Source organism: Marmota marmota, unplaced genomic scaffold, assembly GCF_001458135.2.
Source record: "Marmota marmota marmota unplaced genomic scaffold, marMar, whole genome shotgun sequence".
NCBI classification, from domain to species: domain Eukaryota; kingdom Metazoa; phylum Chordata; class Mammalia; order Rodentia; family Sciuridae; genus Marmota; species Marmota marmota.
In genome coordinates, this window is record NW_025999932.1 from 10305738 (window position 1) to 10319220 (window position 13483).

The following is a 13483-nucleotide window of genomic DNA, read 5'->3' on the forward strand; positions in this document are numbered from 1 at the left end:
TGCTTTTTTGCAGCATGTAACACAAATGGCCAAGCATTCTGTCATAGTTTTTCTCCTTCTCAAATCTGTCCTGAAAGGGGGTGAGGGATGGCTTAGTGCTAGAGCACTTGCCAAAAATGCAGAAGACCCTGGGTTGAATCCCCAACGTGGCCAAAAAAGAAAGAAAAGGCAAACAAGATGCCTCACATCTACCCTGAGATAATTCCTGATGTCCCTGATTCATAGATGAGGGCATTATGACTGTAAGGATAAGTAACTCACTCAATGTCCTATAATAAATAGTAGGAGTGGAATTCTAAAGTGGAACTTGCCCAAGGCACCTGACAAGCTCATGATTGGATCCTCCAAGCGGGCTCCCATTCGTTCATGTGTTGAGATGAGGAGCAGGGACTTCAAAGGAAGGACAGCGATGAGTCCTACCTATCACCTGCCTCCCTTCCCAGCAGTTCAGCTCCTTCCCCAGACTGTATGCACCACTGACCACAGCAGTAGATGGCCAGACCCTGCCTCCTCCTGAGGCAGCTCAGGTCCTGCAGTTGTTCTTGAGCTCCCCTGGTCCTGAGCTGCTCACAGGCCCACGTGTCTGGCAGTATTTGACTTCTGTTGATGCCACACTTCCATGCAGGCTGGCAGCCTAGCCTGGCCCACAGCCTGGCCTGTCCCAGGTGGACATTCAGTGCCAGCCCTTTGTCAGTAACCATGCACCCTTTGGTAATGGTCAGAGCCAATCCACACAGGGAACAGAGCAGACCCAGTCTGAGCCATATTATGTGCAGAGAACCCAGCCTTCTGTCCAGGGATTGGTAGACAGTCTAAGAGGTGCTCAGGCCTTCCTAGCTCCTCCATTATGACTGCTGGGGCCATCTTGAAACCAGATGGATTGTTTGCAGTCTCAGTGGGAGTTCTCAACACAACTCATCAAAATGGTCTAGATGGTGATTGGCAGGTAGGGAAGAAGGAAATTGCCTCATACAGACTCTGAGTTGTAGTGTCTTTGTGGCCAGGACTTTCTTACAATGCCTTCCAAAGGCACTGGGCACCCTCTCAGGAGAGCCTTGAGATGGGATATATGTCCCATCCAGAGGACATTGTCCAGCCAGAATGCAGGAATGCACACACATCCACAGAGGCGGGCGATCTGAAGACCAAACTCCGATTTCGAATTGTAGCTATTTTAGGTGCATGCTTGGAATTTTTGTTTCTGGTGCTAACAAGGTGGAGCACGTTGCATTAATTTTGCATGTATCATTTCTTTGGTTGACAGGTAACAAGGAGAGAGCACACTCATCTACCCTCTGGGTGTTGCTGAGCATCGTCTTGGGAGCAGTGGCCATGCTGTGCAAAGAGCAAGGGATCACTGTGCTGGTAAGAGCCCAGACTCAGGCAGGGCCTGCCCTTTGTTCACATCGTTCCCATCCTACATCTCAGGCCAGCCCTGTCTCTGTGACCTCCTCTACTTCTGCATCCCATTGCTGGCCTAAGGGCATAGACCTTTCTTGACATTGGCTTATGCTGTCATAATTCAGATGAAGACTGACTGGTGCCCTTGTCCACCACTAGTAACTGGTGGGAAATGGTGCACAGGAAGTTTATGGGACCACAATTCATCCTCTGAGTGGTTCCATAGGAAAGAGCAAAGAATGGTTCAAGTTTCCTAGGACGCTCTCACATGCATCAGTAGAGTCCTAGGTACAGCAAGGGACTGACCATTGACAAACCAGCAATGTGTTCAATCCTGGATTTTGAAAGGGCAGTGTGTAATTTGGAAATGAGGAAATTATAGTTCTGCCAGCCACTGAAACCCTCACAGAACCCCACATCCTCGTCTCTTCTCCAGTCTCCACCGGAGAGTCAGACTTCAACCCACACTAGAATCCAAGTGTTCCATGTTCACAATTTGATGGAAAATGAAAACTAGTTAGTTAGTCTAGTATGGAAAGGAGCGTGTGTGATGATGCTGATGTGTCAGGTGGGGCTTAATCCCCAGAGGGCTTTCTCAACCCAGATGTGCCTCCTCATGTATTTTTACTATTGAGCCTTGAAATCTCAGTAATAGAGTAAACATATCATCTTGGTTCATTTTAAATGTTTTAGAGTACATGTTGTTTTGGAAATATAAGTAAAATCCAGATGTGAAACTTTTTTATTGTCATTATTTTACTGAGATATAGCTTTTGTGCCATAAAAGGCACAGATGTAAAGTATGACTTGAATTTGGACAGTGATATGCATTTATGAGACCATTGTTCTGTCCAGATATGCAACATGCTCATCACCCCAGGAAGAACTTAATGGTGTTGTGTGTGTGTGTGAAAACATCAGAAATTTATTAGTTGCTCAAAACATTACATTGATCTTGACATACCATATATCATACATTTGATTCAAATGGGGTATGAATTCTTATTTTTCCACGTGTACAGATTGCAGGATCACATTGGTTACACATCCACATTTATACATACTGCCTTACTAGTGTCTGTTGTATTCTGCTGCCTTTCCTATCCCCTTCCTATCCCCCTCCCCTCCCCTCTCATCATCTCTCTCTACCCCATCTACCCGAACTCATTTCTCTCTCTTTTTTTTCCCTTCCCTCTCACATCCTCTTATATGTAATTTTGTATAACAATGAGGGTCTCCTTCCATCTTCTGTGCAATTCCCCTTCTGTCTCCAATTCCCTCCCACCTCTCGTCCCTGTTTAATGGTAATCTCCTTCTCATGCTCTTCCTCCCTGCTCTGTTTTGAGTCACCCCCCTTATATCAAAGAAGACATTTGGCATTTGTTTTTTAGGGATTGGCTAACTTCACTTAGCATAATCTTCTCTAATGCCATCCTTAATGGTGTTTTTTAAGTGAAAATAGTTTTAAAAATCATCAAATAAGAGTAACTTTAAAATCCCTGTCCCAAGTGTGCCAAGACCTGTAACTAAAAACCAGGATGCATACCTGACCGTATGACATCTGTGTTGTGTTGTCTGGGAAAACTCACGTCAAGGCATCTTTCATAGTGTCTCCCTTATGTTGTGATAAGACCCTGGGGCCAGCTAGCTGTGACTTCAGCCATGAACTCATTCTGGGGTGTGACCGTGCATGCTGTCCCCCCAGGAGCACTTTGTTCATCTAGCCCTGTTCTGTTCTCCCCTCACTGAGGCCCACCTTCCTCCGCACAGGCAGCCAAGCGATCGCTTCACAACTTCAGTGGCACTCCAGTTGCCACTTGAAGCCCCGCCCACAGCTTCCCCCTGTGTGTCACAGGGAACTTGGGCTCCACTTGCCTGCAAGCCGCCAGCTGCCAGCCTCTCCTCAGCACCAAACCCGACAAGCTGTTTCTGCCCCAGGCCTCTGTAGGGATGCTCCTTCTGCCTGGCCCTCCCTGCGCCTGCTCCTTCTGTCCTCAAGTCACACTGACAGTGTCAGTGACCCATCCCATCAGCTCTGTCCCAGGTCTCTTCTGGCTCAGTCCCCACTGCAGTGTCACCAGCGACTTGTTTGCCACCTTGGTGACGGTGGCAGGTTCTCTATAGTGCTGTCGTCCACGTGTTCCTTTATTGTCTGCCTCTTCCACTAGACTTTAGTCCCATGAGGGCAGAGACTAGGTCCGTTCTGGGATTCCTAGGGATAAACCTGCATGCACAGAGCAGATTCTCAGCGAGCCTTCATTGCATGGGCAAGAGCACAGAGGTCATTCTAGGACCACCTCGCGTAGGCGCCAGTGGTTCAGCAAGTGCTGAGTGTCTTACGTTAGGCTCGGCTCCCCCTAGGAGCTCCCCAGCGGGGAGAAGAGGGTTCCCCAAGCATAGAGTTACCCCTGTCAGGGTTCATCTGAGTAGAAGCTGTGGTTGAAGCCCCAGGAAGAGAGAGACACAAATCCACTTTCCTTTTCCTCCATTTTAGCCACTTGGGGCTTTAAATTATGAGGGGAAGTTTTAGAAATGTAGGATGTGATCGGAGGTGGAGAAATAGGAAGTAAAAATGTGGAATTTGAGCAACCATAAGAATATCTTGGAAGAGAGTAGTCAAAGCTATTTAGGGGTTCACGTGAGTCAAGGTAAAGATTAGTGGTTTTCCTTATAAAATTAAGGTGAGCTAGCAAGGAAATAGCAAAGAAAAAAAATTGCTACAGAAAGATAATTGAATCTCCTGCCTAGCTCTCTTATTTAAAGTTGACTCTATGTAAAGTGTTTCTCAGCCTTGGCACTGTTGACATTTTAGAGCAGGTAATTCTTTCTGGTGGGGGGCTGTCTTATGGCCTGTCTCTACCCATTAGATGCCAAGAGGACTGCTTTAGTTGTGACAACCTTCATTGCCTCTGGACATTGGCAGACACCACAAGAGGCAGAATCGCCGTTCTGAGAACCACGGCTCTAAAGCCTTGCTCTGATCTGAAGGGCGGTGTGAGGACAGAGCATCCCAACACCCCAGATGCTTGCTGAATCAGATTCCCTGTGTATCAGTCCTCAGGGCGGCTGCCATACTCGTTTGCATGTCAGAAGCACTAAGGTTAGGCTGGATTTACATAAATAAGATGTGGACATTTTGATGCTGCCTTCAAGTGGGATGGAGGAGGGAGTGTGGTCGTGTGTTTGATGCAGTCCTGGTGACCGCATGATTACCCCTTGGTGACCATCCCACAGCTTCGGGCAGAAAAACAAGCAGCTGGAGAAGACGGCGGCAGCAAAACAGGAAGCTTCTGCCTTCTAGAAAATGGTTTACAGCCAAGCAGAAAGGGTCTCCTGTGACCCACTATGATCACATATCACATGAGTGAATAAAATCAGGACTCTCTGAAATGTTTAACCCGGCACTGGCCCGTGTATTGGATAATTAGTGGCTACCAACAGTTATGGGAACAGGTTAAATAGGGATGTCATCCTTGCTCTGAAAACCACAAATTACCACTGACTTCTGACAATTTATGATCTTCTTTTCTACAAAGCCCTATATTAAAAAGACCCCAGTCACATGGGGACAGTTTTAACCATATATTCTGGCTCTATTCAGACCCCTCCTCTTCAGATGGGTCAGGGATATGCTAGGTGACATGGTCTGCTGCAGTGATATTTGCTGAAAGTCTTATCTCAGGGTGGAGAATAGAATCCAAGGTTCATCTTTCCTTCAGCCTGTAACTATAGGCTTAGTAGCTGTCAAAGTAGCCCTTACCTGCAGGAAAGAAGCCATCGTGGGGTGAATGGAAACTGTGCATGGGTGGAGCCACAGCAGCATGCTGCCAGGGGCCTCTCAGGATTGAAGGTATTTGCTGTTCACCTAACAGTCATGGGCAGTTCTCCCAATTGATGGAAGTATCTGACTGCACAGCAGGCCCAGGCTGACGGGAGGCCCTGCCATGATCCAGGTGCATTTCCAAAGTGGCCCTGGGCATCTCCATCCCAGCCAATTGACAGAGTGGCCAGCTTTCAAACCAAACCCCCCAAATCGTACATATCATTTCTACCCATGCCCCGTCGGCCGAACTCAGCCACATGAGCTTACCTAACTATAGGAAGTTGTAGTCTAGCTATGTAACAGAAGAAGGGGATGCTAGTGGGCAATTGAGACTACCTAAGAGATATCCAAGGCTTCTGATGTGCACCTGCACCTACTCACCATGCCCAGATGAGCCAGCACTTGAGGCTGGCTTACATGGCTGGGTTGGCACTGTTGATTACTGCCTTCCACTTCAGCGTAATTACCCCAGGCAACTAACCACTCTGCTGAATGAACTAAAGGACTGTTTTATGGTTATGAAGAAAAGGGAGAATCAGGGATGGCCTGTGGGAGCCCCAAATTTCTAGCTACTCTGAATCTTATAAATACTCCCAAGTGTAGGCCATGAAGTCATTGCTGGATAATAAATGTGGTATAATGCTTTACCATGAACAAGTGCCATACAAGCATTGATGGTTCTTTTTTAGCACTGAAGAGTTCTGGGATGATCTGAACTTTTGCATTCCTTGGCCTGATTCAGTAATAAAATTGTGATGTGTAATTGCTACCCAATGAGAGCCAGGCTGTCCCACTACTGATGGTGTGGCTTTGCGTCCTAGGGCTTGAATGCCGTGTTCGACATCTTGGTGATAGGCAAATTCAACGTTGTGGAAGTCATCCAGAAGATAGTACGTAGGGACAAGTCATTGGAGGTGAGTACATACTTTTGCCTCGAGCCCAGACATGGAAAATGTCAAGCGCTAGCTGATTTTAAAATGCCATCTTCTAAGTATTTCTTGTGATTCTGAATTCTAGACTAGCCAGCCCTTAATGCAGTGTCAAAGTAATTGAAGCAGAATTGCTGCACATTGGAACCTGGCTTGGTCACACTTCTGTTTGAAAATCTGTGACAACAGGTGCTTTGTGGTATTCTTTCAGAATATCGGCCTGCTCAGGAGTGGGGGCCTCCTCTTCCGAATGACCCTCCTAACCTCTGGAGGGGCTGGGGTGCTGTACGTGCGCTGGAGAATCATGGGTACTGGCCCGCCGGCATTTACTGAGGTCGACAACCCGGCCTCCTTTGCTGACAGCATGTTGGTTAGGGTGAGTACCCAGTCTGCTCCCCTTTTGCACTATTTTCTTTCCCCATCAGATTTCCAGATCCTTCATCCATCCTCACCTCTACCCCACCACACTCACAAAATCCGTAACAGATAGACACCTCTACCCCACCACACTCATAAAATCCCTAACAGATGGACACCTCTACCCCACCACACTCACAAAATCCCTAACAGATAGACACCTCCAAGTCTGCTTGCTGTCGCTGAGGATATTCTAAGATGAAACCAACTTTTTATCAGAGAAGATGTGTGGAAGCTCCTTGTACAAGCATCTCTCGGTATCCATGGGGATTAGTTCCAGGACCCTCCATGGAAACCAGAATTCATGGATGCTGTAGTCCCTCATATAAAATGGTAGAATGTTTGTGTATAACCTGTGCATATCCTCCTGTATTTTTTAAATCCTCTCTAGACTATGTTTAATACCTCATACAATGCCTACACATCACTTCATTCACATGGATTCAGCAAAGTACTCAATGGGTAGAAAATTCAAGTTTTGCTTGTTGAAATTTTCTAGAATATTTTTTCCTAAATATTTTCAATCCATGGTGAATCTGTGGATACAAAGGTCCATTCTAATATCAGGTTCCTTGCCAGTCTTATAAAATTGCCCCCAGACCCTGTCACTTGTATTATAAGTGACATTAACTTGTCTAGGTTAAGACAAAATGTAACAATATTGTGTGCTCTCTGAAAAGTCTTAATGTTGTCAAGACTCTTTTTTAGCCTAAAGGCAAGAGTATCAAGCCACAGATTCTTAGCTATGTGCTTCATAGAGACAGAAAACAAGAGGACAACCCCAGAACCTTATTCTTAGGTTGGTGGGCACATTGATGACTCCTAGGGCTCAGGTTTCCTGGGTCACAGACGACTTTAGGCGTGACAAAATAAATGGCTCATGACTTGACCGGAAATATAGCAAATGTATTGCTTGGTCTGGTGGCTTGGCAGTCTGTTTATGTTTAAAATCCGTATGTGTTTTAAAAATTACAGACTTCAGCACCATGTACAAAATACACACTGGCAACATTTTATTTTTATGCATCTGCTGTCCTTGAACAGATGCCTGTGAGTGCCTCAAAAGTGAAGTTAGGAGATATATATATATATATATGTATATGTATACATGTTCTTTCAAGTTCAGTGTCAAATAAGTGTTTGTTTTCCTTTTGACTGACAGGCCATAAACTATAATTACTACTATTCATTGAATGCTTGGCTGCTGCTGTGTCCCTGGTGGCTCTGTTTTGATTGGTCAATGGGCTGCATCCCCCTCATTAAGTCCGTTGGTGACTGGAGGGTAATTGCTCTAGCAGCACTTTGGCTCTGCCTAATTGGCCTAATATGCCAAGCCCTGTGCTCCGAAGACAGCGGCAAGAGAAGGTAAGAGCAGCCCTGAATTTTAACTTCCACCCTGGGTCGCGGCTGAAGCATTTTGCTAAATCCAGCACTGATCATCTTAACAATTTTGTGGACATGATGTCTAAGGACATTTGTTTCAAATGCATATTAATGGCAAGGATGAGTCCCATCCGCCTAGAGCACAGGGCTGGCTTCAACTAGTGGGAGGGAAGTCAAGGGGGGGTACAGATGACTGCTCTGTCTCCCCCGCCCCTTCCCCCGTGAAATAGCACTTGGAGATCCTTTTCGCTGTAGGTGGTAAAGAGTAATTTATGGTCAGAACAGAGAGTGTAATTGATGTGTGTTGTGCCCATTATTTCACAGTTCTCCTTCAAAAAAGAAAAAAACCCAAGTGAATGCTGTGGTGATTCCTTCTGTTGTTGTCCGGTACAAAATAAGCTGCTGCCCCAAAGAGACCATTCTTTCTTGGCAGAAAAAAAAATTTTTTTTAAAGGTTATTGAGAAAAACAAATGTGTTTCATGGAAATGAAAACTGTTTAAGATGATTTCTGTTAAGCATGGTGTTTATAGAATTAGTAATTTCTCAAGATAAATCAAGTTTCACATTCATCTGTGTTTTAAAGTGGTTTATGATTCTAAAGAGCAATGAAATTTGGTCTCAGTCATTTCACATGTACATATGAAACACGATTTTTTAAAAACATACCATAGGCACTGGCTCCAAGAAGGAGCCACCAAATTTGACCTTGCTTCTTCATTCCTCCTCCTGTATCGTATGGGATGTTAGGAAGAATCCATCTGTCTTAGAAGTGTTCCAGTGCTCAGCTCTCTGTTTGGTGGTGTGTACCAATCACACATGATATTAGTTTGTTTCAGATTTATGACATTCATCCTACTTCACTATTATTATTACTGTTAAGTATAGCAGGGAGTTTGTTTTCCATGAAACTACATTGAACTATTTAATACCTAAATGGCTGGAGGCATAGTTAGGAACAGGTGAATTAATCAGAGCTCATAAACGTGATCATTCTAACTTTATAAATATGACTTGTGTGACTTCTAAGTTTTGCTCTCGTGCCTATGTTAAGTGCCTCGGTAATCCCGTACTGCCAGCTAAATCCTCTCCTGGTGACATTTTTCTGCTGGCAATGGTACCATTTTAAGTTGATGACATGAAAAAAAAAAAAAAAAAAGAAAGGTCTTTATCATTAATGTTGATAGGATGTTTTTCTTGACAAATCCAAAAAGAACCATCTATTTAAATACTTTTAATCTTCCAGAATCCTCACACTGGGCCTGGGATTTCTTGTGATCCCCTTTCTTCCTGCAAGCAACCTGTTCTTCCGAGTGGGCTTTGTGGTGGCCGAGCGGGTCCTCTACCTCCCCAGCGCTGGCTACTGCATGCTGCTGACCTTTGGATTTGGAGCCCTGAGCAGACATACCAAAAAAAAGGTACCAGCCCAGAGTGGCACCATGTATGACCGAAACAGCTGCAGCTGCTCACTAGTGACGTTGCTTCTCTCTGTTCTTAAGAAGCTCATTGCTGCCTTCGTGCTGGGGATTTTGTTCATCAACATCCTGAGATGCATGATTCGCAGTGGGGAGTGGCGGAGTGAAGACCAGCTTTTTAGAAGTGCCCTGTCCGTGTGCCCCCTCAATGCTAAGGTACCTTGGCTGCCACCTTTCTTTTAAAAAGATTTTACTAGGAAATATTTTGAATCCTCCAGCTAAGTCAGAAGGACACTTATTGTTGGACAGTATTTTGCATAACACCATGATAACCAAATACATGGGTTTTTTTCTTTACTGTATTTCTTAATGATTTTGATAAGATTCATAAAAATCCCACTTAGCTAAAATACTTCAAAAGACGTCATTAAAACCAGACAATATCAATGAAGCAGATTACTTAAAGGGAGTCCTGTGCATCTTCCAGTTGTTGTGATCACTCTCTGAAGGGCCGGAAAGGGGACATCACATCTCCGGGTGGGAGTTGGGCAAGGCCCACTTCAGAACCCAGACTCTGGCTTTAGTAAGAGCTGGCTCCTCCAAGCTGCAATTCAGAGGTGGTAATACCTACAATTGGGCAGTCATTTGGTGTAGGACGTTTAAATTAATGCTGTGTGTTTCACAAAATACATATTTATGTCACCTTCAGGTTCTCAGCATCGGATTGCTTTTGTCAGGTTAAGTAAACAAAAACGTATAGACTACAACGTTGGCGGTGTTTGTGTTGAAGCAGGCAAGAATACATTTTACTTACTTAAGTTTTTTATGAATCTGAGCTTTACACACAGCTGGCTGTGCCTCTTTGGGCAGGAAGGCTGTTTTTGAACTTTCAGTGCCCTTCTCTCTAAGAAGGGGATGATCCCGCATGCTGGCCTTGTTCTGAGGCCCAAGCGAACGAAGGTACCTCAGTCGGTGGCCAGCACAGAGTAAGTGCCAAGAAGTGTCAGCTTGCATGGGTTCTTTTGAGTTTGGGCTTCCCATTAAATGGCAGGAAGGTTCTAGGGCATTAGGTTAGAAGACTTTCTGTTAGTATAGATTATTATCATTAAGTAATGATACCTTTTCTCTTAGGTCCTCCAAATTGGAGGTGCCTGGATGCTCCCATGCCATCCTACTGGATAGGGGGAGCTCTCTGGAATTCTCTCTCTTTTTCACATTCTATATGTATGGGAAAGCAATGATTTCAGGCAAATTTATGTGCATAAAATGCAGAGTTGCTTCTTATTGTGACCTGCAGTGAAAGATAGCAGATAAAAGGTGCTGACTCCTCATCTGTCCTGTTCTTGGATTTAAAACATCTTGTTCGTGTTTTACAGTTGGAGACTTAGATAAAAGAGTGAATTACTTGGAGTTTTTATCTTTAATTTTATTTGCTGACTGATCAACTTATTTCATGCTACTAAAAATAAATTGCCTGTGATTTAGTTTAATAAATGTGAATAGGTTTGCTTTATTTTTACTTTTCTATGTGAATAGCAGTAATTACCCCTTTTTATTTGTGTAGTTCTGTACCAAAGGAGCTCAGGTCCCTTTATAGAGGCTATATAATTAATCTCCATTATCCTCCTGCTAAGGTTCTTTATTTTTCCAAGTGGGAGAAACTGAGGCATAGAAAGGGTAAACTGACATTTGGGTTATTTATTTGGGTGGCTAGATATCAGGTAACTAGTAAATGAGGGGGTGGGACATGTGACGACTGGGCCTGAGAGTCAGCCCCATGGCATGGATGGTTTCATATGTAACAGGCTAGAAAACAGGGCAGGTACACAGTTAGAGGGGTGTGCCAGTGTGAGCGCTTGTGTTTCTCTTTATAACTTAAGGTATGCACAAAAGGTCTCATCTTCAAAACAGACCCACTGGGAGTAACTGTTTTCTAAGAACTTTTCAATTATACCTTTCAATGTGAGCAAGATAGAGGTTTTTTGTTTTGTTTTTAAACTTTCTACTATAAATCACAGTGTGGTACTGTTGTCTTCCTTTCTTGGACAAAAGCTGAGTAAGTTCCAGGGAAGAGATCTCACTGCTTCCCTTCAGGCCATGGTGCAGAATGAGTCCTCCACACTGCTCTTTGCCTGGTGTTCACTGAATATTAAGTCTGCAGCTGGCGCTGGATCTAGTTTACACCCAGATTTACCAACTAAAACTCATCTTTTTTAAAAGATAGCAATGTCAACACAGGTGCTGGTGCCCGGCCTGCATTTAAATACCCACCGTGCCTTGTATATGGTAGGCACTTAAAATTAGTTATTGCATTGGGCTAAATGGAAATTGAATTCACTGAGCCTGCTGTGGATGAGATTGCAAATGTCTAATTTATTTGCAGTCACTTGGTTTTTAAGGCTTAAACATATGTTGCACTTGGTATCAACTCTGCAATACAATTCCACATTCTTTTAACAGTGAGCAGGATCATAGCTCCACATGATGGATCTCCTGAAGGAATGATCCAGGAACCCTTATAGTGTTTTTAGTTTAAAACATTTTAAATTTAATATCCAGTGTTGGCAGAATTTTTCAAATAAACTGATTTAGTACTGGTATTAAAAGCACCTTTCATTCATGATGCTTTTACTTTGCATTTACATCATTCAGTTGTGATGGTGGTTTTTATCTGGCTTCTGTGCTGGTCACTGCCTCAGACTCTGAAGCACAAAGTTGAATGAACAGGTTTGGGGTTTTTTTTGTTGTTGTTGTTTTGTTTTAAAGTCTTTCATATACCATGGAAACAAAAATCACCCCCATTCTCTAAGCAGTTTCAAGACCCTGGTTGTCAGGTTTGTGCTTTGTTTTGTTTTGTAATCTAGGCAGCTATTTTCTAGTCACAGAATCTCCTCCATATAATCCACAGGGTAAAGCCGTTCACCAGGCCTTGATTTAGGGACCTCCTTCTAGGGCTGAATCTGCTTCAAGTCATTCCACTTAAATAACTGCAGTCTGGTTTTCCAGAGGGCCCCTTCCTCTCCCTTGGTCTTCCGGTCTGGCATTCGGAGCATCTAACAGAACACTGTCCATACTGCAGAGGGCAGTTGAACTCTTTGTCTGAGCTTTTTATGGAGAAAATAGAATTTTCCTGGAACAAAGGAAAGCAGCAGGAGCACGGGGATGGAAGAGGCGGGAGTCATGTTGAATTCGGAGTAGAAGCTGAATTGGTATTCTGGGGGCCCGAGGACATCCATTACAGGTCGCATTTTCTGGCCTTGGGTTCTTTTGTGCATGGGACAGAAGGTGAAGGCACACTTCCAGGCTGGGGTCTGGGGAGATGCAAAATCAAGCTATTTACGTCACACGTCTCCCAATGCATGCTCTGGCAATAGCATTAACTGAACCACCTCCAGACTATTATTTAAGGATGAAAATACCTGTGAATGGACAATACTTTGGTCCAGGAAGCTAAATTATTCTATGTGGTGCACAGGCGTGCACATTTATATTACCTGCGATTTCTCTGCTTGTGATCCTTTTATCAGATTAGGTAAACACAAGTGTAGCTACTGTAAAGCCTGTTGCATGTGTGCCTATAGAGTGTTGCACTCTTCTTCCCCTTCCATGGATACACTTGAAAAAGTGCCATAGCTGTAGGGTAAGACTGGCCATGCAGGGTGTGATTCTGCCTTCAGAGGTGGTTCAAAGCTGTGTTCCGATGTGGTGCTGCTGGAGTAGGCTTAAACTGTTGCTGTATTTCAAGGTTCATAGCTTTGCTCCAACGGCCATAACAGCCTGGGTGGCTTAATCACAGAACTTTATTTTCTCACAGTTCTGGAGACTGGAAGTCCAAGATCAAGGTCTGCGCAGGGTGGGTTTCCCCTAAGGCCTCTCTCCGTGGGGGGAGATGGCTGTCTTCTCCCTGTGTCTCCCCCATGGTCTTTCCTTTGTGCACACCTGGTGTCTGTGTGTCCAAGTTACCTCTTCTTGTAAGGACACCAGTCAGGATTGAGGCCACCCACATACCCTCATCTTACTTTAATAACCTTTTTAAAGACCCTGTTTCCACAGTCACCAGTGCCTATTTTGAGGCACATTATACTTCAAGAAGAAAAGCAGATGGTGTGAATGAAGG

General features: G+C 44.3%; 1 protein-coding gene across 3 annotated transcripts in view; it reads left to right on the top strand.

Moving 5' to 3' along the window:
- The window catches only part of Tmtc4 (transmembrane O-mannosyltransferase targeting cadherins 4), a 55551-nt gene that overhangs the window by 25666 nt on the left and 16402 nt on the right, over positions 1 to 13483 (top strand). For 2 of the 3 annotated variants that reach the window (XM_015484115.2, XM_048800662.1), the window contains 6 exons: positions 1265 to 1365; positions 6046 to 6138; positions 6365 to 6529; positions 7733 to 7935; positions 9198 to 9369; positions 9451 to 9582. In XM_015484115.2, coding sequence (XP_015339601.1) covers positions 1265 to 1365; positions 6046 to 6138; positions 6365 to 6529; positions 7733 to 7935; positions 9198 to 9369; positions 9451 to 9582 — 866 coding nt within the window. The remainder of the gene's footprint in view (positions 1 to 1264; positions 1366 to 6045; positions 6139 to 6364; positions 6530 to 7732; positions 7936 to 9197; positions 9370 to 9450; positions 9583 to 13483) is intronic. The other variant, XM_048800661.1, reaches the window with a different exon arrangement.